This window comes from Aptenodytes patagonicus, chromosome 10, assembly GCF_965638725.1.
Source record: "Aptenodytes patagonicus chromosome 10, bAptPat1.pri.cur, whole genome shotgun sequence".
NCBI lineage: Eukaryota > Metazoa > Chordata > Aves > Sphenisciformes > Spheniscidae > Aptenodytes > Aptenodytes patagonicus.
In genome coordinates this window covers 14,012,922-14,036,089 of record NC_134958.1, presented here as the reverse complement: position 1 = coordinate 14,036,089, position 23,168 = coordinate 14,012,922, and the positions used below count along the sequence as shown (strand labels likewise).

Here is a 23,168-nt window from a genome sequence, read left to right as displayed (position 1 = left end):
CCATTGGCTCCGGCCTCGCGTTGCGGCGCCGCGGTTGGCGCGGACGGACGTCAATCAGGCCGGAGCCCCCGGGAGCGCCCGCCTCCGCAGTTATCAGGTTAGTGTTCGCCGCGGTGCTGGGGCTCGGGATTCCGAGCGGAGCTGGTTGAGCCCTCAAAGTCCCTCACCGCGCTGGCTTTGGGGGGGTCTCCATCGGTGTCACTGCACAAGCGGAGCCGGGGACAGCGAGCGACTCCCGCCAGCCACGGACATGGACATGAAGAAAAGGATCCACTTAGAGCTGCGGAACAGGACGCCCTCAGATGTAAGCAATGCAAAAAAAAAAAAAAAAAAAAAAAAATCCATCCCACATTTTTTTTTTTTTTTTTGGGGGGTGCATCCCAACCCCGCGGGGCTCGGGGGGGAGCGAGCGGCGGCGGCGGCGGCGGCGGGGGGGCGGCGGGGCCGCTGCTGCCCTTGAGGTGCCTACCTGTGTGTGTGTGTGTGTGTGGCTGTGCACCCCAATTTGGGGGTGCCCGAAGGCGCACGCGTTATGGTCTAGGGGGAAACTAGAGGCTGCTCCTGACTCTGCCGGTGTGCGATGCCTTCAAGGGGGCTCGCCGTGCATTAAATAAAAATAAGTTGGTGCTCCTCTCTTGGCGTGTTTAGTTCGCAAATATTTGTACTGGGTGCTGGGCAGGGAGAGGCAGACAGGGACTGCGAGTGAGTTGCGAATGGTTTAGTTTAAAGTGCGTCTTCATTTCTTTGCAGTGATCAGGCAAGAGAGACTGGGGAGCCATATTTGTAACTTTGTAGTCCTCATGAACGCGCCCTTTCTCTCTCTCTCCCTCTCTCCAGATGCTGAGAAGATAAAAGAAAAGAATTTTAAACCAATGCTTAGCGTTTTTGGCGATCGGGTATCGCCGCCGGTAGCGCGAGCGTTGAATAAAAAAAATATTGCAAGAAATAAACGCACTCTCCACCCCCTCCATCCCCACACACGCACAAAAAGGCTGGATGTGTGCGTGTGCGTGTTTTTCTCCCCCCCCCCCTCCCCCGGGGCCGGACTTCAGGTTGTTGTTCCGCGTCTCGCGGAATAAACGAGAGAGAGAAAAACTTTGTCAGGACCAAAAAAAAAAAAAAAACCCAAACAAAAACAAAAAAAAACCCACCCCAAAAGAGTCGGCGGCGAGGGCTGCCCGGAGGCAGGCGGGGCCCCGAGCCCGCTCCGGCGGGGCGCGAACTCGGGGCTCGGGGAGGCTGAGGGCAGCGGCGGGGAAGCCCCCTCCCCTCCCCTCCGCTCCCCGCCCCGCCATCCCCCGGCCGGGCCCGCCGCCGCCAGGCCCTTGCATAATGGCCGGGGAGGGCGAGGTGCGCCCCGGCCCCGCCGCCGCCGCGGAAGGGGAACGGGAAGGGGAAGAAGGGGGGAACGTACCTCTCCGGGGGGCGCTGGGGGGAGGGCGGCGGCAAGGCGGCGGGACGCGGCCCCGCGGCTTTTCGGTGGCCAAGCGCGGTGTCCGAGGGACAAAGGCGGGCAGGTCGATGTAACCTGCTCTTTAAAGTTTAAAAACTCCTGGGCGAGGAGGGGGGGGGAGGAGGAGGGCTCCCGCCACCGCCGCGGCACACGCAGCCGTCCCCGGCGAGCGGTGAGGCGCGGCCCGGCCCGGCCCTGCGCGGCCCGCGGGGGCTCATTGTTCGGGCGCGGGGGGCACAATGAGGCGAGCGGGGCCAGCCGCCGAGCGCCCCCCCCCCCGCCCCGCCGGGCCGCTCCCGGACCCGCGCTGGCAGCGCCACACCGCAAGTAGGACGCGGCGCCATGTTTTTTGTCTTCCTCCCTCCCCCCCTCCTCTTCCTCCTCCTCAGCTGCGGCGGAGGGAACGGCCGGGCGCGGGCGGCGGCCCTGCCCGCCCCGCCGGGCCCTCAGCGCCGGGCCATGAGGGGAGCCCCGCCGCCGGCGGCTCCCGCTCTGGCAGGCCGAGGGTAGCGGCGGTGTGTGGAAGTGCGACATGAGGCGTTGGCGGAGGGGGCCTTCCCGCCGGCACTGCGGTGGCGGGGCCGGGCGGCGGCGGGGCGCCCGGGCGCCCTCTCCGACATGACTGCCAGCCGCCGGGGCTGCCATTTTGTCGCCGCCGTCGCCGAGCGCGGGGCGGGAGGAGGCTCGTGACGACCGCAGCGGGACGAGCCAGGAGGGTAAAAAGGCGCCGTCGTCCCCCGGCTTTGTTATTATTTTTAATTATTATTATTTTTATTTAATCCCGCGGGTGCCGCTGTGGGGCAGGGGGAGGCCGCTTTCTCGCCCCCGGCCTGCCGCGGGGACCGGGCTCCACCGGGCCGGCAGCGCCGCCGCACCTGCCCGCCCCGCCCCGCGCTGGCAGCGCCCGCCCGGGCGGGAGCGGGGCCTGGGGTGCCCTGCGGCGGCGTGAGGTGCCCCTGCAGCCCCCCCGGGCAGGGAGCGCGGCGCTGGGAATACGCCTTCTTCCTGGGCAGGGCCCCGCGGGAAGGTAGGTCTCTGCTTTTGGGGCTCCTTTTAATTTTTTTTTTTTTTTCAATTATTTTTGGGCTTTTTTCCCTGGTTTTGGTCGATTTGTCCATCGCTCCTACTGCTGGAGGCTTATTCACCATTTTAAACACAGACCTACGGTTTAAAGACTTGACCCAAAGTGTGTTAGGTATAAACTGGACTTTTTTTTTTTTTCCCCTCCATGCTTGGGTTTTGTTCAGTTTTTGTTCTGTTCTGGCTTATGCCGGAGAAAGTTGAGAGAGCTCAGATCTGGTGGGGGTTCACTGTTATCCAGTAACTCAGGAGTCTACGGCAGTTAGTTGTAAAATAAGGCTTATTTAAGCTGTCATTTTTTCTTTTTACCTGCTAGCCTTTAACTCTCTCAGTGAGTTAGGTGTATCAGTCCTCCCAAGGTAGCAAAGGTGACAGCTCTGTTATAAAGTCAAATCTTTCTGGCTTCATGTGAAGGGGGAGAGAGATGCCATTTGGGAATGCTGTTCTGTTTAGAGTCTGCTTTGTACAGCCATTGATTACAGATGTGTGCACATGCTGTTGTGTCGTGGAGAATTAAGTATACAGTTTGAAGTCTGTTTCTCTAAAATACCTATTAAAATAAAATTCAGCTAAATCCAGTTAGTGCTTTAGGTAAAATACTTGCAACTGGGGTTTAGAAGCGATTCTAATGCCAATGTCATTTATTTATGGATTTTAGTAAGTCTTTGGGTGTGAACAGGATGGTTCTGTGAACTGTTTTCGCTAGCCTCTGCTTTGATACGCAGTAGTTCCCCTTCTTCTGTGGGGGATCATTATTTTCAAACTTTTAAGTGTAATGTAAATAAATCTTGGTGAAAATAACCGAGAATATACTTGTTTTGGAACTTCTGCCCTATATGCGCTTAAGTTTTGCGGTACATCTTATATTTAATAAATCCTGTTATCAGAATGTGCAGGATCAGAACTTTTTGTAAATCAAAGTTAGGTAAGAGGGTGTTGATAAGGTGGTGTGTTTCTTTCTGAGCCTATATTAATACTTGATAGTTTGATCTGGCTAATACGGTTCTTGTGTAGAATACTGTGTGCTACTGTGCAGCTGAGCTAGCTACTTTGAGCTGTTAAGTCATATAATCCTGTAAGGTTACATGTTGACTAATAAAACATAATATAAATGTCCTGAAGTGGATTGTACAGGAGTTATTTCTTCCTTTTCTTCCTCAGCCTCTTTTTTTTTTTTTTTTTTTTTTTTTTTTAAATTCTCCCTCCATTTTTATATTAATTCAGTGTTGGTGAGAGGTCTGGGGTTTTGGTGCTTGAAATCTGTTTTTTTCTGTGTGTTGTACAGCTAGAGTTGAGCTTGCGCATCTGCTTTCTGCCCAGATATTTCGGCTTTTTATCCCGTTACACTTAATGGTCACTTACAGTAGTGCACTTTGCTTATCTTATCAACGTGGTTTTCTATTATAATTAACTGCCTGCTAGAAATGGGCCAGGTACAATTATTTTACATGGGTTTCCTCCAGAACCATCAGCCAGTAGTAGTGTAACTGCTGACCTCGCAGAGGGGGTGCTCACCTGGGCGTGTTTGTGGGTGTTCTTGTTCATTCCCATCATAAACTTATTAGCAAAATGCAAAGACTGTGAAACAGGTTCAGTACTAAGCACAAAACTCATCATCTCTGGTTTACAGCTACCACACCAGTTCATTTACTCTGAGGATTTAGTGCTTTATCAGCTCAAAATTGTGACAGTGATAAAATACTGACTGTAACATTGAGTATTTCTTACAGTTCTTCTAACTCTTTATTGCACTTTAAAACTTACTTGACAGTCTGATTTCTCTCTGGTTTTCTGTAGATTTTAACACTGAAGGGAAATACGGATGCAAGCATCTGTACAAAGTGTTCTTTCAAATGAAGAATAAAAATAAAAAGGCTCTTTTCCCCAAGGTAGTTTCTTGCTATGATACTTGCAAGAATGGGAAGGAGTTTAAAGTGACACGTGACTTCAAAGACCTGTATTTTAAAAAATATTTTGGTCTTGCATATGGGTGCAGATACATACTTTTTTTACTTTCCCCAGGCTGAACAACCTTAAAATGGGAAGGGGATGTGCTCTCGGTTTGAAACAAAGTGGGTTATGGTTGTGTCTAGGGTGGCATGAGATCAGCACGTACAAACTCTGTGCGGTGTGTGCAGATTATCATGGATTTTTGCAGACTTGTATCACTTAACCACTTACGTAGCTGACAGCAGGGTGTAAATGTACAAAGAAGTAGCTGGGGTTTTTTTCCAAACTTCCCAAGTTTGTATAACAGCTGGTTTTCATGGCTCTGAATTTCCAGATGCAGACCTCTAAAATGAGCATCCTGATGGATGGATGCTCATCTTGGAGGGGCTGCAGCCCACAGAAATTAGGCCAGAGGATGGGTGTGATGTGTGAGCTGTCCTCACTGAAATTTAGACTAGTTTCACAGCTGACTACTGGCTGACCAGAGAAGTATTTGGTAAATTCTCTTCTCTTAACCTGGACCAAGTTTTAAGCATATGAAAGGAGCTATGAACGTAGAATTGAAAAACACCAATATATGGATCTAAAACTGGTTGCCTAATTTTCCCATTTCTCTGTGATGCTGCTAGAAAGTAGCAACGGTAGATTTTTTTTTTTTTTTTTTAAACCCTCAACTCTTGAGAATTCCCTTTGACCAGCAATATGTAAAGCACAGTCACGGTTACAAAATTTTCTGTATGATTCAGGTTTGTGTCCAAATACTGGTTTGATAAAAACATATTAAGAGAAATAGCTGAGGTTTAGATGATGTAATTGTGTTGTAGTTCATCGAGAAATGCATCTCCTGAAGAAACAAGGGTTCTTGTCCTGCCCACCAAGTGAAACAAGGGGGCGGGGGGGGAAGGGAAAAACCCCCAAAAACTTCTTAGTACAAACCTTCAAGGGTTAAGCCTAGCTATTATAATCCATCCTTGCAGCAGGATTTGTGTGTTATATATCAATAAATAGAATATACCTTTCTGCTGTTCTGCTCTAAATGTACACCAAAAACTCCTGAATGTTTCAAGGTACAACCAATCACATGCAGGGATTTAGGACTTCTAAAATATTTTGTCTTTTACTGTATTTAGAAGACCATATTATCTACGTCAGTGATGCATCTTTACATGTACATTGAATGGTGGCACAAAACATGGCTGTTTTCTTAAATGTTTACATTCTGTAAGGCTGATGTTGACTGATACTTCCCATTTAATTCATTCTATGGATTACACCCCTCCTGCCGTAAAGGTACAGGTGTTGGTAAGTTGGAGAAGCCTGAAAAGTAAGAGCCGGACCTGTGAAACATGAGTGGGTGCTTTGTCTCAAATGTTTTTTGAATTGATTAAATGTAGGGGAAGGTTATGGGAGTAGTTCTGGTTTGCACACCAGAATCCCAGGTGGCTCTGGGATCCCAGCGCTGTGTCTGGGAGGGAGCAGGACTCGCCCGGGGTGCCGCGAAGGGAGGAAAGGAGCTCCTTTCCTTGCCACCTGCTGAGACAGGCTTGCCATTTGCAGAGTGCGTGATGGCTTTCAGCAGTCTTGATTGACAAACAGCTCAGCTCGATGAACCAAACTCTCTGTCTGCAGCGAGGTACAAGTCTCGAGTGGGAATAGAGAGCAGTGATGTTTTTGTTGTGCTTTGGAGTGATGGACACTTCTCTGCTATTTATGTGACACTGCTGGACTTGTTCTGCATATAATTTTTTCCTGTCTCCTCTCTTGCTCTGCTATCCTTCAGACAAAATAGCTAGTAAATACGTAGCCTGTATTTTTTGACTGGGTTGCTAAAATCAGTCCTGAAGCCCTTGCATATGTAAGCGTGACCTTTGAAATATTTCCAAAAAAAAAAAAAAAAGCCTCAGTTTGCCTTTACGCCACTGTGTAAAAGTTGTGCTCTCTATTGGAGCACTCATTTGTTCATCGACTCGGTCTATCGAACACTTTCCCTTCAAAGCCATAAAAAAAAGCTAGGAAAAGCTTATCTTTTGCAAGTATGATTTGCCAATGTATTCTGTAGCAGCTGACATCTTCAGAGACTGCTTTCCGTATTAAATATGCAGCTCTTAAAATTAGTCTTAATTTAAATGCAGTGTTTCTTTTTTATGTATGTCTCCACATCAGTCCTTTGTTGCTGAGGGCAATTCGGAGTATGTGCAACTGAACAAACTAAGCGGTTCAGCTAAATGCTTAAAATTTCCAGCTGAAGAATTTTCAAACTAAAGGTACGATGCAATCTTAGTTTTGCTTCTGTTTTATTTAATAATAGCTGGCAGTGAATGAAAAGCACTTTGAATGTGGTATCAGGCACTCTGTTTCTCAAATAGAGAGAAACTGAGATGTGGAGCTGAAGTGACCCGTGTGAAGTCACTCACCCCAGCCAGGAGCAGAGCGAAGTGCTCTGCCTGTATGTGATACCATCTGTAGAAAAGGGAGAAGCGAGCAACGTTAATGTGAACGCATTAAATGAATTAAAGCATTTAATGCAAAGATCAAGCAGTTTAATTGCTTACGTATTTGAAACAGTCTGTCTAAAGAAATATTTGGAGTTTTTAGAGTTATGCTGCTAACAGTAGAAACAAAAACGAAAACTAGCTCTATGCTTTTGAATGAAACAGCTTTCTGTGTCCCTAAAGTGTGTTCTCAATTTATTAATTAGTGTGTTGCTTATGCATATGGCTATACTGACCCTTGTAAATGTGTGAAAGTATGTTTATGTGACTCATGGGGTTTCTTGGTTGGGGGGGTGTTCTTTGAGAAAGACAACGGTAGATTATTCTTTCTGGAAGTTTTCTAGTACTGGAGATGCCTTGTAATTAAATAGGAGTGTAAGATGTAGTCAGAATTGCCAAGACTCTTCACCCTCCTGCCACTTACGTATTTCACTTGGACCTTTAGCTTCTCATAGAACAGAGCGAAGGGACATAAAATTAGTTGGAGCCATATGTATTGCTCTGAGGGTTTATAGCTATGCTATGTAAAATATTACAGGGTAGAAAAAGTAAATGTATTGATACTGAGCCAGATTTTTTCTGAGCTATGCAAGCAGCCTTAAGCTGTCTCTGAACACAGAGCAGCTTTGATTTAAAAAAAAAAAACAAAAACCAAAACCAACACACAACAACAACCAACCAAACAAGGCAACAAAAATTTCCTGTCTCTCCTCCCCTGCTCCTTTCCTTTTGCTGGGGTAGGGGTGATGCAGGGTCCCCCATGTATGCAGAATGGCCAGCAAAAAGAGGACGGTAACTGTGCTCATCCTTGTGGGAGTGAACATAAACAGAGCTCAGCTTGAGGGGAGTTTAAAAGGTGGCTTTAAACTGCTATTTTACTGCATCGCTTTGAACTTGGGGACAGTGATTTAACAAGCTGCTTGAGTCTGGACTGTGGCAGATGTCCACAGAGATGCCCCTGTGGCCACTGGATTGTTCTTGGTCCCTAAGCAAATGTTTTCATGCAATTCCTTGGTTGCACCCTTGTCCAGAGTAAATCCGAGTGTCTTCATCATGTGATTGTTGGATCAACTAAATTAAATACAAAGCGCTTGCTAGGGTATAGTTCACAAACACAGAGTAAACCTGTATGAGAACCATGGCATTATAGTTCAAAGACAGCGGTATTGGGATCCGTGCATGTCCATGCATATTGGTGTTTGTAGTGAAAAATATGAGAGGCAGCAAAAGTGTGTTGGCATGATGCTGGAAGTTCAATTTTGGGCTTCTAAAACCCTCCGCTGAAGTGTTTAAAAGTATTGGTGGGAGCTTCCGAGAAAGAGATGCAGAAGAGGAATTCTAATATGAAAGTTTGACAGGTTTGTGTCATTTTGAGAAATCCTATATTAATTTTGAGGTCCAGTCAGTTTCACATGACCTCATTGCAAGAATTTGGAGTTCCAGCTCGGCTGAATGGGTATAGAGTAGGCAAAACAGCTAGAAGTGGAGCGGGTTGCCGTTGAAGCAGGCTGCGCTGGAAGCTGTTTTGTTCAGCAGTTGTGAATTGCTCAGTATTGAAGGGGCCAGTTGCAGAGTGCTGCTGGAAGGGATGCCTTTGTTCGGATGTGGGGAGTGTGCCTGGGGGAAATCCTGTAAACTTGAGCCTGAACTGCTTTGAAGTCCTGACAGGCGCCTGGCATTCAGCTGCAGTGAGGCTCTGCGCTTGTACTCGGTGTCCATAATGGTGGTAATGGAGCGCTGCTCAAAATTACAAGGTATACACATTAATCCCATCTAGTCTCTTCCCAGCTATCAGTCACTGCCTCTACTAATACAATTCTCAAGTACTTTGGCTGCTAGATATCTTGCCCGTATCTCAAAGGAAGTGGTTTGTGTTACATGGCCTTTTTTTTTTGCGCAGCATTTCTCCCTGACCCTGGATTTGCAGATTCTCTGCCCAACCCAATAATGACCACAGCCTGTGCAAGGTAAATGGTCGTCAGCTAACTAGTTTAAGACGTGTACTGCAAGTGAGTCAAATCTATGTATCTCATCTCAGATACTCATAATAAAGCTTTGAGGGGATGTATCAAAATCCTAAATCGCATGTTGGTTTGGCAAGGAAAAAAACTTTACTGCCATCACCTGCGGTTGGTGTCTGTGAGCTTTATTCTGGTTTGCTTTTTACTTGTGTGTCTTGGGGGAGGAAGAGGATGTCAACACTATTGGAATTTTCTCTTCCCTGTTAAATTTAATTCTGTTTGTGGCTAGAGCCTCATCCCCAAGCATCTCCACCGGGCGATGCTGAGCTGCCCAGAAGGAGCAGCTGAGGATTGCCCCGCTGAAGGGGAATCCCCTGTGGCACCAAGCCAGTGCAGTCGGTGCCACGGCACCTGCCTCTCTCCCCTTGCCTGCCTGCCTGCGGGCAGCGCGCCAGAGGTAGGAGTGGGCACAGCTCGAACGGGCAGTGCTCTGGCAAGCCTGGAAAGGCTGAACGACTCTTGAGGTGTGTCTTAATTGACATACAGCAGCCCAGTACCTGCTCTAATTTGGGCTAGAGATTATTCTGCGCTCCTCTGTCTCTTGCTGTTTTCCACCAGGAGCTGAACTTTGCGTAGCCTGGCTCTGCTGTGTGTTTATATCACAGGGGCCCTAATGTGGCTGAAGATCTGTCCTGAATGCAGGTGGCAAATGGCATGTGGTGCTGTCTTCATTTTTTTAAAAAAAATCATTTCTTCAGGTTGGTTACATTTTGGTGATCATCTTAGAGCAGAAGTTGCATCGTGTCTTTGAGCCTTCAGAGCAGCTTCGTTAGCCCAAGGTATTAAGTAGGCTATTTGTTCAAGCATTTTTTGGCCTAGTCATGTTCCATATAGTATCCGAAATGGAAATTATGCAACATTTCACTCATTCCAGTAGTACCTTGTGGGAAGCTTGTAAAATTGAGCATGGAGAACATCATATCCTTACCATCACTGTGGAGCTAAGCATGAACGATGGGCTGCTTGCAAGACTTGGGCATTATCTTGAGTCTTATCAAGCCCATGCCTTCCCCAACAAATGAGAACGTCGTGACTGTGCAGGGCTGGCTTCTATTAAACTTCGCTGCAGAAATAAGTGGAATAGAAACCTAAGGAGTTCCATTTCTGCTCAAGGATCCCCAAATCTTTGTGAGTACAGATGTAGAATACAGTACAAGAACTAGAAGGGGACAACCCTTGGCAGTCTGGTTACGGTAGGCAGCAACGGTCATTCTTTACTGTGCAGCGATGGAGGGCTTTGCATGGACTATGCAGGCTTTTGAGACCAAAAAACCCCCAAAGACAGAAACCCAGGTGTCTTGAAGAAATGTTGGTACATCTAGGAGAGAATAAAACTGTCTCTGCTTTCAAAAGTAATTTGGACTTCGCTTCGACTTACCACAACAGGCTTCCCTTGCTCTCCCCTCCCTTCTTTCCACAGCTCTGCCCTCCTCCAAATAAAATTTCCATTGGGTTAAGAGGTATGAAGGACTTCTCTCAGTGCTCCCCTGGATCATTTAATTGGGAGCAGTGCAAGACAGAGTTAACACCCTCATCTTTACCTACTTTTTTCGATAAAAACGCCACATAGTGGGATATTCCTGTCCTAGGGGTACCATATGCAACGTACACTTCAAAAGCATCTGGTCCATTGTTCTGAAAATGAGATGTTACAGCCTTTGCTGTTCCTGCTTGTAAATCCAGCAGAATGGTATTTGAACTTGTAAATTTGCCTTTTATCTTTTAAAATTATATTCACAACTGTGTCCTTCTGTCAGCTTGTTAAGCCTTCAATTACAGACTGGGATTCAGGAACTTAGTCCCAAGTTCATGGATCTCCCTGCCCATGTGTTGTAGGCTTTCTGAAGTAGATACTTTGCCTTTGGAAATGTAGATTAAAGGTTAAGGTCATAACATGTGCGGCTTAATAGTTGTCTGGGTGTAATTATATTCTATTGATTGTGTATGTGTTGATAACTCAAGAGTATGGTCTGTTCCAGGGAGGCAGCCTGCACTGGGAAAGGGAGGCAGGGGAAGGTCTGCCGGGTACCCTGCACAGCGAGTGAGTCCCAGATGTCACTTGTGATGAGTCCCATGAAATCCAGTGGCTGCTTACACGTGGTTGCCTGTACCTACGCTAGGAATTGGTTGGAGTCTCGCAGTACAATCCATGGCTATATTAAGGATACTGTATACTCATTTGGGAACACAGCTTAATGCAGTAACCATACTAGGAAACAGATAAGAGTCCCTGGTTATCACGCAGGCAGTAATGTAGAGTGTGATGTCATGAAAGTCATGAAGAGATATAGGGGATGCTGTAATCCACAGTTAACAGCGCAGCGTGTGTTAACAGAGATGTGATGTCATGTGCTGAAAGTGTCTGGGACTATCGGAAATAGAAACCGGGATGACCACAGAAGAACAGGTCCAAGGCGCGTGGTCTGAAGAGTTTGTTGAAGAAGCAGCAATCTACTTCCTTATGTGTGACTGCTGAAAACTAAGGACTGATACCAGCAAACCACAGAGCAACGCTCGAGCAGAAGTATGTGGACAACCAGGAAGCACCTGCTCGAGCAGATGGCACCCGCAGAATGGGGGAGAGGGGCAGCAGAGCCCTGAGCCACCCCGGGAATGCAGAGGAGAAGGCAGAACGGCAGGCTGGGCAAGAAACGCTTGGCAGTTGGAGCTGTATGATGTGTAATATCCCTACCCAAGCACCTGATGGTGCCTTATCGTAAATGCTATCGAAGACATGATTATGTACTACGGGAACCAACCTAGCCACCTGCTTGTTAGGTTTTCTGCTAGACATTCACCTGCGGGTGGTTTCTTAGCTGTTTAGGTAAGTATTGCAGTGTTATCTCTGGCGGTTGGTTACCTATGGCATGTTGCTCTTCCACTGTTTCTCACTATGTAGCAGTTTGTTGGGAGAGGGAGGAAAGATAAGTACAGTTCATTTGGTCTGTCTTGTACTAGTACTTGTATTAGTACTTACTCCAATTAGTGCTTTGATTTGTTTATGCATTGTGGTGTAGACAGTGATAAGGTTGACCCTATACAACTTCTGCAAGTTTAATCTTCCAGGCTTTGATGCAGCTAAACACAAATTAGCTGAGGACGCTTATTCCCTTAACCTATCTCTCCGAACAAGTTCAGATTGTCCTCCCTAATTCTGACTGCTCATCTACGTGTCTGTAATATTACAGAGACTGCAGTGTGATACAACTAAATTGGTTCAGGCCAGCTGAGGCCCACTCATCTCATGCAGGTATATAACAAGGCTCAGAAAGGGTGTTCACCCAGGCTACTTACATCAGGCAAAGGTTTATTCTGTGTTTTGGTGACAGAATATGAGGAAAGAAATGTAAAAATTATAGTCTTACTGTGCGTTTTCAGGGAAGTTCAGTAGATGTTTGGAGAGAGATTCAGGAGCTGGAATTTTCCTTAAAATTACAAAGACTTCTGAAAAACAAACGAGGAATAGGTTTTTAGTCCTTCTGTCATACTTTTGTGGTAGCAGGCTGTTTTAGATGGAATGTAGCTTTACTAAGGTCACCTTTCCACTTCTCCCTCTCTGCATACTGACACCGTTACGTGCTCACTAACTGTCAAGGCTGTAGTGTGCCTGGATGAGGCCCAACGTTCTCACAAGGGGGCTAAGGTTTGAGAGGAGACCTCTGTGCAGCAGCCAGCGCGTTGGAAAAGTGCCCTGTTAATAACCCAGAGGGTCCTTGGAGAGCAATGCCCTCTCCCGGGGGGGATGGTGCTGCCTCTGGTTAACTGCAAAACAGCAAGTTCTTAAGGAGGAGATGGTAAGTCAGAGTGGAAGGGGAGGAGAGTGGGATGCGCAAGACTGCAGGCTGAGAGGCTATGGGCAAATAGCTGCGGGTAATTTTAATACTTATAAAAACTGTATAAGCTGGTGGTAGTTTCTACTGCTTGTACTGTATGTGAGAGAATTGGGTACGATGCAGCAGTGAACGTGCACATGGCAGTGAAGTTGGGAGAAGCCCCACAAGCCCAAATCATCCTCCTTTTGCACACATGTATTTTCTACGGCATTCTTAAATCTCTTTGAACGTAAAGCCATCTTAATTTTGACTTGAATTTTGTTTTGTGGAGTTACGTTCTTTCAGAAGCGATTCAGTGTGTTAATACACCTCTGACCACTTAAGCACTGAAATTATGTTGCTGCGGTTGCACTTCTGGAGCGTTAGGAGCCTGTGCTCTGCTGTTTCCTAAACGAGCTCTTCAATTCAACCAATCTTTCTACCGCTTGCAAACCTGGCCGGTTTTATTCCATGATAGCTTACCTGTGGAGTTGTTTTGACCGTACCTTTGCCCAGTGTCTTGGTACAGCAAAGAAGAGAGCGTTGCAGTTCTGTATCAAAGTTTTCTGAAAGGTAGAGAGGAAACAGCAGTCTCGCGCTAAAAAGACCAAACTAAAAGTAGAAGCTGGTTGGCTCTTCTGCCACCGTATTAAAGGGTTTTTCTTCTGCATCCATGGCTATTTCCAGCTCCCCCTGAAATCTCCTCTCTACCCCTGAGGAAGCTTTGTCCAATTCCTTGTTTGCCTCTTCTCCGTCCTGCCCTTGGGGAGGATGAAGGGCTGTCCCGCCTCCTGGGGTGAGGACAGATGCTGGTTCTTTCTCAGTGTGAGGTTTAGGTGCTGCTTCACTCTGTGCCTTTGGTCTGCTGCAAAGCTCAGAGACCCTAAACTGTGCTGGCTGCTGCAGCTGCGAGCATTTTCCCTCCCTGAACTCCCTCCCGCCTTGCTTCATCTTCCTATCTGTGCTCTTGCAAACTTCCTTTGCAAAGAGGGTAAGGCAAAAAAAGACCTGGGCTCTCCAGCTGTACAGCAGCACGGCATGGTTGGCACCGCAGCACTCTCCTTTGCCTTCCTTGTTCCGAAATGTGTCTGTAGGTGGGAGCTCTCTTGTATGAGCCACCTCGCTGGCCAAGGGAGATAACGGGGCAGGCAGGGGCCTCATGTGCTGGTGAGCAAGGACACAGATAGGAGGAAATGTAGCTGCTGTACGGTCTGGCTTTGGGGTGGAGCTGCTTTTATTTTACTTTTTTCTTTCCTTCCTTTTTTTTGTGGCGGGAGCTGTGTGATGACTGAGAAAACTGTATTTGTCCCCAAATTGATCTCACTGGAGGATCCTGATACTTAAGTACTGTTATAGTAAGAAGATACGCATGTTTACCTTTAGAATGGCTTTCCTGCTGTCCAAATTGCAAAGCAAAGAGGGTTTTTTGTAATTTGTTTTTGGGGGTTGGGTTCTGCCCACCCCACCCCCAGTGGAATAGATGTATGTGGGATCAGGAGCATTTGAGTTGATCTTTGGTTTCTTCTAACCAGCCTAAAATTCTTCTGGAAGACTTTTGTGTAGTCATTCCATATCATAATTCTTCTAGGAAAATTGTAGAGTCTTGGAAAATGTATTTCCTGTCTAACGCTGATCCTCCTACTCTCAATGAATCACTTGTGCGCTCGTGTTGCTTTGGGCTGACTTCCCTATTGACTTCAGTGCCTGGGATTTAATTAGAAATCTAGGGGTGTTATTTGGAGCTATAAAACTACACAGGATTCTTCTCTGTGCAGCAGGATTACAGTAATAAAAAAATTAAAAAAATTAAATATTTGCATATTAACTGTCCTTGGTGTGAACTGAAGAGTTGCTTCATGTCTCTGCATACACTGCTCTTGCAGACTTGTTTTATCCCATCCTCAGGGTAAAGCAGCACCCCTTCCCTTTCCAAACCTGTAAACAAACCCCAGGCACGGGACCGGGCCTGCAGTGCACGTGGAAGGATGGCTTTTACTGGGTATTTTATAGGGGAGAAATAACACCCAGAAATTCTCTTGTCGGTGTGAAAACGTCTGGCTGTTCCCCGGATGGGTTGGGCCCTTCCTGTGGAGTCACAGTCCTTGGTGGCAGAGCTTCCCCAGAGCCCAGGAAAACTCGTGCTGGCTACTAAGGGACTTGAATCCCGTAAGGCTGACCTGGCTTTAGGGCGAAAAGGAGCAGTTTTATTCAGGATGGGGTGTATTTAGGGGCTCTTTTGCATTGATGCTGCTGTTTTGCGTCTGTTGAAGATAGCACCTGCAAAAAGAGCGGTGGTCTATTTAAAAAAAAAAAAAAAAAAAGAACAAAACCCTGCAGCCTGTAACTGGCTGTACACACCCATGGGGCTGCCCAGCTTTGTCTGTCAGGCAGGTCCTGTGCTGCTCAGGCCCATGGGGACGTTATCTTCACCTCTCCCTTCAAGCCTCCCTGCTGCAACAGGGCCGGGGAGATAAAGGGTACACTGCTGCAGCAGCAGCTATGCTCGCTGAACCTCCCCTGCCAGCATCATCTGACACATCCCTTGTAATTCCCCAAGAAAGTAGTTGCCTCCGTGGAGAAGATCTTCCCCTAAAGTACCATCAAGCTAACGTAATGAGGAGGGGGGAGGGTAGACTCCAGCAAGACCTGATTTAGGATCACCAGTGCCTGCCCTTGGGTTTCAGAAGTGTCTGGGCAGACAGTGATCTCTTCACGCTTGAAAAGCTCGAATAATTTTTGCATGCGGAGAGAAGCTATTTTAACAACTGATGATACATTGTAATAGCACACAAGTTGTACGGAGCATCAAAGTTGTAGGTTAGTTTAAAAATAAATAGATTGGTTTCATATTTTTTAGAATGCTTATTGCTTGCTTATACCAAAGATGATGTTACCTCTAACAACCAAATCGGTTAGGCCAGGATTCAAGTTTTTGAACTGTTTACACCATTTATAGAACAACACAAAGGTGGGCAGTTGAAGCAAAGCCAAATATCTGTGGTTTTGAAACATTGGCAACCTGGCATGCCAGCAAAAGTAGGGATCAGACACTGAAATTAACCTTTGGCATACTTGCCAATTTACTGGAATACCTTTCATTTTTGCCTGATCTGTGTCATCCTTTGCATGTGAATGGAATCTTTACCCTCCACGCAGAACATCTTACACACATTTTGCATTGTTCTTTTTCCAGGTTAAAGAACTCGTTCTTGACAACTGTAGGTCATACGAAGGCAAAATTGAAGGCCTTACAGATGAGTTTGAAGAGCTGGAATTCTTAAGTACAATCAACGTAGGCTTAACCTCAGTTGCAAACTTACCAAAGTTAAACAAACTTAAGAAGGTAAATAAAACGTCCTATGCCATATCCCTCCCTCTTTGCCCTATACCGTATGTGTAAAATAGTTGTTTGTATAAAAATGTAATTTAGCTGACCACACTGCTTTGTGATACATGTTTGCACTAAAAACTCAAGACGTTTATGTGCCTTTTAGCTCGAGCTAAGCGACAACAGAATCTCAGGAGGACTGGAAGTGTTGGCAGAAAAGTGTCCAAACCTCACGCATCTAAATCTAAGCGGCAACAAAATAAAAGATCTCGGTACAATAGAACCGCTGGTAAGTTGATGCGGTACAGGGTGAAATCAAACCCTATTTTGTGATGAGTAGAAGCATTTTGGGCTCGGAAAGCCTGAAGCAACTTGCAGCAGAGTGTCTTTGGTGCTTCTCTCTCTCCGGCCCGGTTGCTGTGGGGCTCAGCCTGGCCCCGGGCTGTCTCGCAGCCCTGCCCCGGGGCTGCGCCGGCAGTGTGAGCAGCTGCTTCCCTCTAGCGGCTGCTGCTCCCCCGCCGCCGGGGCCGGGCTCTCCCCGCGGGCTCTGCGGGAAGCACCGCAGCTTTCCACGGTGGCGTGGGCTGCGGGTCTGTCTCCCAGATGCTGTGCTTGAGCTCGGTGTGTTTTCCCTGAAGTGTTGGGTCTAAAATCACCAGCCACCGCTTCTGCCCACGGGTGCGGCGTGTGCTGGTGGTAGTAGGGGCCAGCCGTAGCACTGTGTTCCTCCATAATGGGTTTGCTCACTGCAGCTGGGAAGAGGTTGCTGAGCTTGCAACTTATTCCTGCTGGTTTTCATTGCCTCTCCTGCTCATGGTCATTATACTTCTTATTTCAAGTGCTGAGTTCAAGTTTGTCAGGTTGCGGTTCCAAAAAGCATCCGAGTGTCAACTCTGGTAGTGCTGTTTTTCTAGTTTTTGTTTTGTGTGCCCTTTGCTCTCCAGAAATGAAGAGGTTTGGCTCATGCTTATTTCCTAAATACTTGCTCTTAAAATGTCTCAAGGAGCAGTTGTCAGATGAGTCCATCCTGGATCTCCTTTCCCCCAGCAGAAGAGGAGAGCAGAGCAGTTAAACTCATGTAGCAAACAGATGAGAGACAGGATTGTAACTTCTCCCAGTTTCAGGCTTACTGTTCTCTTGATGTCACCGTTGCTCTACACGCTAAACTCCAGAAGGGAGGTATTTCATAAGACTTGATACAAATCCTCAATTGCTTGTGCTTTTATTGTTAGTACTTCGAAGTGCTGTGGGCAATGCAGACCACCTCCTCCTCCTCAAAAACAAAACAAAACAAACAAAAAAACCCTAAAACCAGGAATTTAATTCCTGTTCAATTTCTAAGCTTTTTTTCATTTTTCCAAAGGCTAAGGTACAATCATTAAAATTTTTAAAATCTCTCTTAGCAAAATTCTTGTGTCCAAAGAATAGTCTGTTTCTTCTTCCATTGAAAGTAGTAGTTTAAATATGCCTGACTGCTGGCTCCAATATCTTGCCTTGCACTTCTGGGATAACTGACTGGACTATTATTTATTCTTAGCTTGGTCCCTTGCAGCATGTGTGATTTTGCACCATTACCTCTTTCCATACTTCAGTCTTCTGCTTGGGAGATGCTGAACTTGAGAGAGCATTTTCCACTCTCAGATACCAAAGCAGCAATGGCCAGGCATTGCAGATTTCTGTTCCACGCCAATTTAGTAGACGGAGACCAAAATGACTCTTTTGTCATGGGAAGCTCTTGAGCACATTAATTCTGGCTGCTGTTGCATTCTCTGCTCTGTAGAGAATTATTGTAACACTGAACTTCAGAGACTTTTCTTTCTTTGCAGAAAAAGTTAGAAAACCTGAAGAGTCTAGATCTTTTCAATTGTGAGGTAACCAACTTGAACGATTATAGAGAAAATGTATTCAAGCTCCTCCCGCAACTCACATACCTCGATGGCTACGATCGGGATGACAAAGAAGCACCGGACTCTGATGCAGAGGGCTACGTGGAGGGCTTAGACGACGAGGAGGAAGATGAAGATGGTATGTGAATTGTGCTACTTGGTGTACGTAAGTTAAAAGATCAATATGCTGCCTAGTACATTTTGCTTCCAGCTCTGACTTGTTGGCAAGAGAAGGGTGTTCTCAGCAGCTCCTTCCTGACTGATGTAAAGGAGAAGTACCTCAGTGTCCTCTGAAGGAACGAGGGGAAAGGAGATGGGCAGGGCCTGAAAGAGCTACTTTCTCAGTCTTATCTCTAGTGAAAGATCGGGATGACAAAGAAGCACCGGACTCTGATGCAGAGGGCTACGTGGAGGGCTTAGACGACGAGGAGGAAGATGAAGATGGTATGTGAATTTGTGCTACTTGTTGTACGTAAGTCGTAAGATTGATAGGCAGCGTGGTACGTTTTGCTTCCAGCTCTGACTTGTTGGCAGGAGAAGGGTGTCCTCAACAGCTCCTTCTGGCTGATATAAAGCAGAAGTATCTCAGTGTCCTCTGAAGGAGCGAGGGGAGAGGAGATGGGCAGGGCCTGAAGGAGCTACTTTCTCAGTCTTATCTCTAGCGAAAGGTGGGGAGTGAAAGGCTGGTAGAAGAAAGGGGCCAGGAGGAATAAGACAAGCAGTAAGACACTGAAAGAGTTCAGGGAACAGTAAACCCCAGGGGATAAGGACATGAGGGAGAAATGGGTAAGAAAGGATGGCATGCACACGCTGCAGTTTTCCAGGAACAGTACAATCGGGGAAGTATGAGCAGTTATGTAGGCCCTGATGGAGAAGGGTAGGTTGGAGAACCAGACTGGGCATAGAAAAAATTAGCTGAGTTCAGGAATTCAGTAAGGAGCCAAGGCATTAATAGGAGGTTGTAGCTGCTCTGTGAGGACAAAGTGAACTAGTTGGTATCAGGCAGAAGAGAGGAGAGTGTGTGTATTGAAGCCTGCCTGGGGCAAGCTCTGTGAAAGGCACTAACGAAGCACCAAGCAACTTTTAGGAAAATGCATGGTGGGTCCCACTGTGCTGTAGGTGCCATTCTGCCTCCCCGGCAGACTGCACTCGGAGGCATCAGTGGACCAGTCGGATGAGTATCCGGCTGAGTTTGGGGAATTTGCTAGACTCTTCAAACCCAGCTGCACAGCAAAAGCAGAATAGCTGGACTTGCACTTTTCCCTCGAGTGCTGAATGTGAGCTCTGGTGAGAGGGGCGAGTGCTGCAGCAGTGCCTGGCAGAGTGGTGCATTCAGCCAGGTTCAGCAGGGACAGGTTCTCCTCATCAAAGCACAAGTCTGGGCCTGCAGTCAAATGCATGAAAAAGCTCCGAAACACCATTCCTGCAGCATGGAAAAACAATTTCTGGTTTGTTGCTTGGGCTAGTTGCATTTAATCTCTTTCCTCTTGAAAAGAGATTGCAAACCCGTAAGATGGATTGTGTGTGACCCTCTTGTATTGCTCTGGCAGCATAAAGGCAAGAGGCCTCGCTTGGAGAGGGTTCCCAGTGCATGGCTGGCTTGTAAAGTTCTACTCTATCCCTGGTGGGAGCAGATGGACACTTGCAGATGAGGAGCTGCAAGTGTCCCACGGGCTCAAAAATGCATATTAGTAGTGGGAACTGGAGTAGCTGAAGCTAAAGCAGTCCCGAGGCTGCCATGACTTACTGTCAAGGTCCCTGCAGCCCTAGAGCAGCTCAGACCATGGGTGCAGCTGCCACACTACCCTGTCACTAGGCTAAAGAGGCGCAGGACTACATCTAGCCCTGTCTAGCGGCTGAAGAGCTGCCTTTGATTCCGTACTGCCCTTAAGCAATGCTTTCAGTTTGCTCCTTGTGTTGGTAGGAGGTCACATCTCAGGTGGCAATGTTGGGAAAAAAAGTAAACTTTAAATGTCTGAGTGGTTAATCTTGTTTGACTGTATAGAAGAGGAGTATGATGATGATGCTCAGGTAGTAGAAGATGAAGAAGACGAGGAGGAAGAGGAGGAAGGAGAAGAGGAGGATGTGAGTGGAGAAGAGGAGGTAAGGATTTATGCAGTTAATAATGGGTGTGGAGTGAACATTCTCTAACGGGGAATAGTTGGGCAAGAAATGGACCAAATATTGGAAGCTTTTAGTACTTGAAGCGTGTGCTTTCTTTTTTACTTGAGAAGCATCGCAGTGGGGGGTGGCTTTGAGGTGTGCCTGTCTATGAGCCAGCTGCCATCTAGTGACCATTGACATGAAATCGTTCTGTTTATTGGGCTGTCAAAAAATACCATTAGGAACGTCTGCAGATCTAGTTTGTGGTGCTTTTGAAGGGCTGGGGTTACAGCCTCCGTACAGACGAGAGCGTGGTACATGAATTACTGACCCTGTGCTTTCATAGCAAGGTTCCTCCTTGAGCACGTACCTTGTGATTCTTCAGGATGCTTAAATTCTTAGTGCGGTCCAGCTCCTGTGTGTAGGGTGTGATGAGCCAGTCACAGTCTGCTGAGACTTTGCTGTTAGCACAACCACTGGGAATGGGGCTAAAATTTGACTGTAGGAGGTCGTATTACCTGTCCTCCGGCCAAACAGTCTTAGATTCTTAACTGCCACTCCTGAATGGTTGGTCAGCTTCTTCTCAAAGACAACAGCAGCTCCTCAGGCTCTGGAGATGTCTGTTCATGTTTTAACTCTCTCTACCCCTAGAACATGTGCCTTCTCCTACTGACCAGTCGTCAAGTTTTACTGAACTCAGGACATCATAACAAAATTTGCAGCTAGATGTCAGCATGAAGTATAAAACTATTTTCTCGCTGAAGACTTGAAGCTGGAAGTGGCTGCTATGATTGCTTGTGATTGTCTGCAGTGAAACTTGGGCCAGAGTCCACTTATACTGTAGCAAAAAACTTCAGCGACTGCACTTATATAAGTGCGTGGGAAGTGTCTGCCTTTTTGTTTGGTTTTTGTTTAAGATGCTTCAAGGACTTTCTCTCTGCTGTAAAATGCTGTTGGATATTGCCAAGCTGTGAAAGGTCCTGCACTGAAACCAACTTTTTTAATCCTTCCTTTTTTTTTTTTTTTTAATCCAGGAGGATGAAGAAGGCTACAATGATGGTGAGGTAGATGACGATGAAGATGAAGAAGAGCCCGGTATGGCAGTAATCCAGTTTTTGCTAGAGATAAAATAATAATAATATCAAAGTAAAATACCGTTTTCTAAAAAGCAGGCTCACGTTTGTATTTCTGCTCCTTTGATAGCAAGCCAGTTGCCAAAGTAGAAGCTTGTTGAACTTGTTCAACTTTTCAGCAGCATGAGGGAGCACTCATATAATTCAAGTTGTGTTTTATTTTCTAGATGAAGAACGGGGACAGAAGAGAAAACGAGAACCTGAAGACGAAGGGGATGAAGACGACTAAACTGAATAACCTATTTTGAAAATTTCCTATTGTGATTTGACTGTTTTTACCCTGTATTTCCCCTCCCCACACCCCCAACCTTTTTTCTTTTTTTTTTTTTTTTCCTCCCCCCGATTGTAATGTTGCTGTGGGAACGAGAGGGAGAAGCAGACTGGGTGGGCAAGGGAATAAAATACTATTTTTACTGCCACTCCTCCTCCTATTCATTTTAAATTTTTTTCTTTTTGTCCCTCTCTTAGTCCCTGTAACTGCAATAGTAAGTATAAACCAAGTGGTAATTTGTTTCTTATTATTGGAGTGGATAGTTTGACATCTTTAAAAAAAAAAAAAAAAAAAAAGACAAAAAGTTTAAGATTAGTGGATGATACCCCAAATACACATACTCTGTTCTGAGACAGCTAAATAGCGTTGGTTGTCGGGATTTTTCCACCGCTGCCAGTCACTAAATACATTGTAAGCATTTTTTGGGGGATGCTGCAAATCTAGGCGAAGCGTCCCTCCACAGCAACAGGTGTGAGAATGGCATATTGATAAAGTGATTTCTTTGTTGCCTGTCCGTGAATGACTGCCATTTTCAGCCAATGCTTTCCCTGCTTTTGTAGGTACCTTTTATTTTGCTGTTTGTAAATAGTGACCAAATGTTTTTGTTGGGTTTTTTGGGGTGTTCCTTTGGATCTGGTTTGTGGGGTGAATTTGCAATCCCCCCCCTTCCCTGCCCTGTGTGTTGTGTGTTTTTCTTTCTGTTTGTTTTTGGGTTTTTTTTTGGCTAGGGTATAGCCAATACACTGAAAATGGCAGGCATTTAAAATATATATAAATATATATAAAAAGTGTTCCTAATTCCTGAGTTACTAGTGAAATGAATTTGACAATTGTAATAAAAAAATGTTTCAACCCTTTTAAATAAGGTGTGTACTATTTTGGTCTGTAATATATAACACCTAGTCAATTTTAAGTGATGAGAAACTACTTCCACTTGTGCTATATACTTTGAAAATTTTTACAAACCTAAATACAGGAGGCAGTTCAGCATGTAGGGTAGGAGGTTTCTTTTCATACACTCAAGCACGAGATACTAATACAAAATTGTATTTTCTTACCTAGTGGAAGTCAGTAAAATGACTGAAAATACCTAGTGAATGTACAGTTTTACTTTCATATCCCTCTTTAAAATAGCTTTAGAAGTGACTTGTATTTCCTAGTCAATATTTCATCTGTATAAATACATTTGCAACAGTTTTTTTTTCCCAGAAGAGCCAAACTTTTGAGTTTTATGTCTGTTTGTCATTGATGAATTTCAATAAATCTTTTTATACAATTTTTCTGTGGCTTATTTGAGTAAAATGGGCCACTGGGAAGGAATTGCATACTTTTTTAAAAAGGCATTTACTAAGCTATTCTGGTAAATTCCCTGATATTTTTAGTAGCTTGATGATACGTTTTGCTCCATAAAAACTACTCTTAGCCATGGTTGGGTGAAACCAAGGGAAAAGTTTTGGCTTTAATGCAAATAACGGTATGCCATTTTTCTTTCAGAATGAGGGTTTCTTCTGTGTTACCAGCATGATTATTGCAGTTAAGCGTGTTCATTTCTACTGTTTAACCCTATCCCTATTTATCTAGGCCCAGAGGAAAGAACTCTTGATTCCTTCGTCTGAGTGAGGTGCTGTGGTTCGGTGTG

The 23,168-nt window shown here is 45.9% G+C and overlaps 1 protein-coding gene and 1 long non-coding RNA gene across 3 annotated transcripts; one reads left to right on the top strand and one right to left on the bottom strand.

The window, feature by feature from the left end:
- Nucleotides 1-13: 13 nt before the first annotated feature.
- Nucleotides 14-22,807, top strand: ANP32A (acidic nuclear phosphoprotein 32 family member A). 2 transcript variants are annotated; one of them, XM_076348119.1, is made up of 8 exons: nucleotides 23-304; nucleotides 16,002-16,151; nucleotides 16,303-16,425; nucleotides 17,963-18,161; nucleotides 18,368-18,466; nucleotides 20,028-20,125; nucleotides 21,160-21,220; nucleotides 21,426-22,807. In XM_076348119.1, the coding sequence occupies exons 1-8, from the start codon at nucleotides 251-253 to the stop codon at nucleotides 21,485-21,487; spliced, it is 846 nt and encodes a 281-aa protein (XP_076204234.1). In that variant the 5' UTR covers nucleotides 23-250; the 3' UTR covers nucleotides 21,488-22,807. The 2 variants fall into 2 exon arrangements, with proteins under 2 accessions (XP_076204235.1, XP_076204234.1); XM_076348120.1 differs by lacking the exons at nucleotides 21,160-21,220; nucleotides 21,426-22,807 and having other exon boundaries at nucleotides 14-304; nucleotides 18,673-20,098.
- LOC143164981 (uncharacterized) lies at nucleotides 704-1,785 on the bottom strand. The gene is made up of 2 exons (XR_012996173.1): nucleotides 1,415-1,785; nucleotides 704-840 (listed from the first exon to the last, which is right to left on the bottom strand). It is a non-coding gene; the product is annotated as an uncharacterized LOC143164981 (long non-coding RNA).
- Nucleotides 22,808-23,168: the final 361 nt, after the last annotated feature.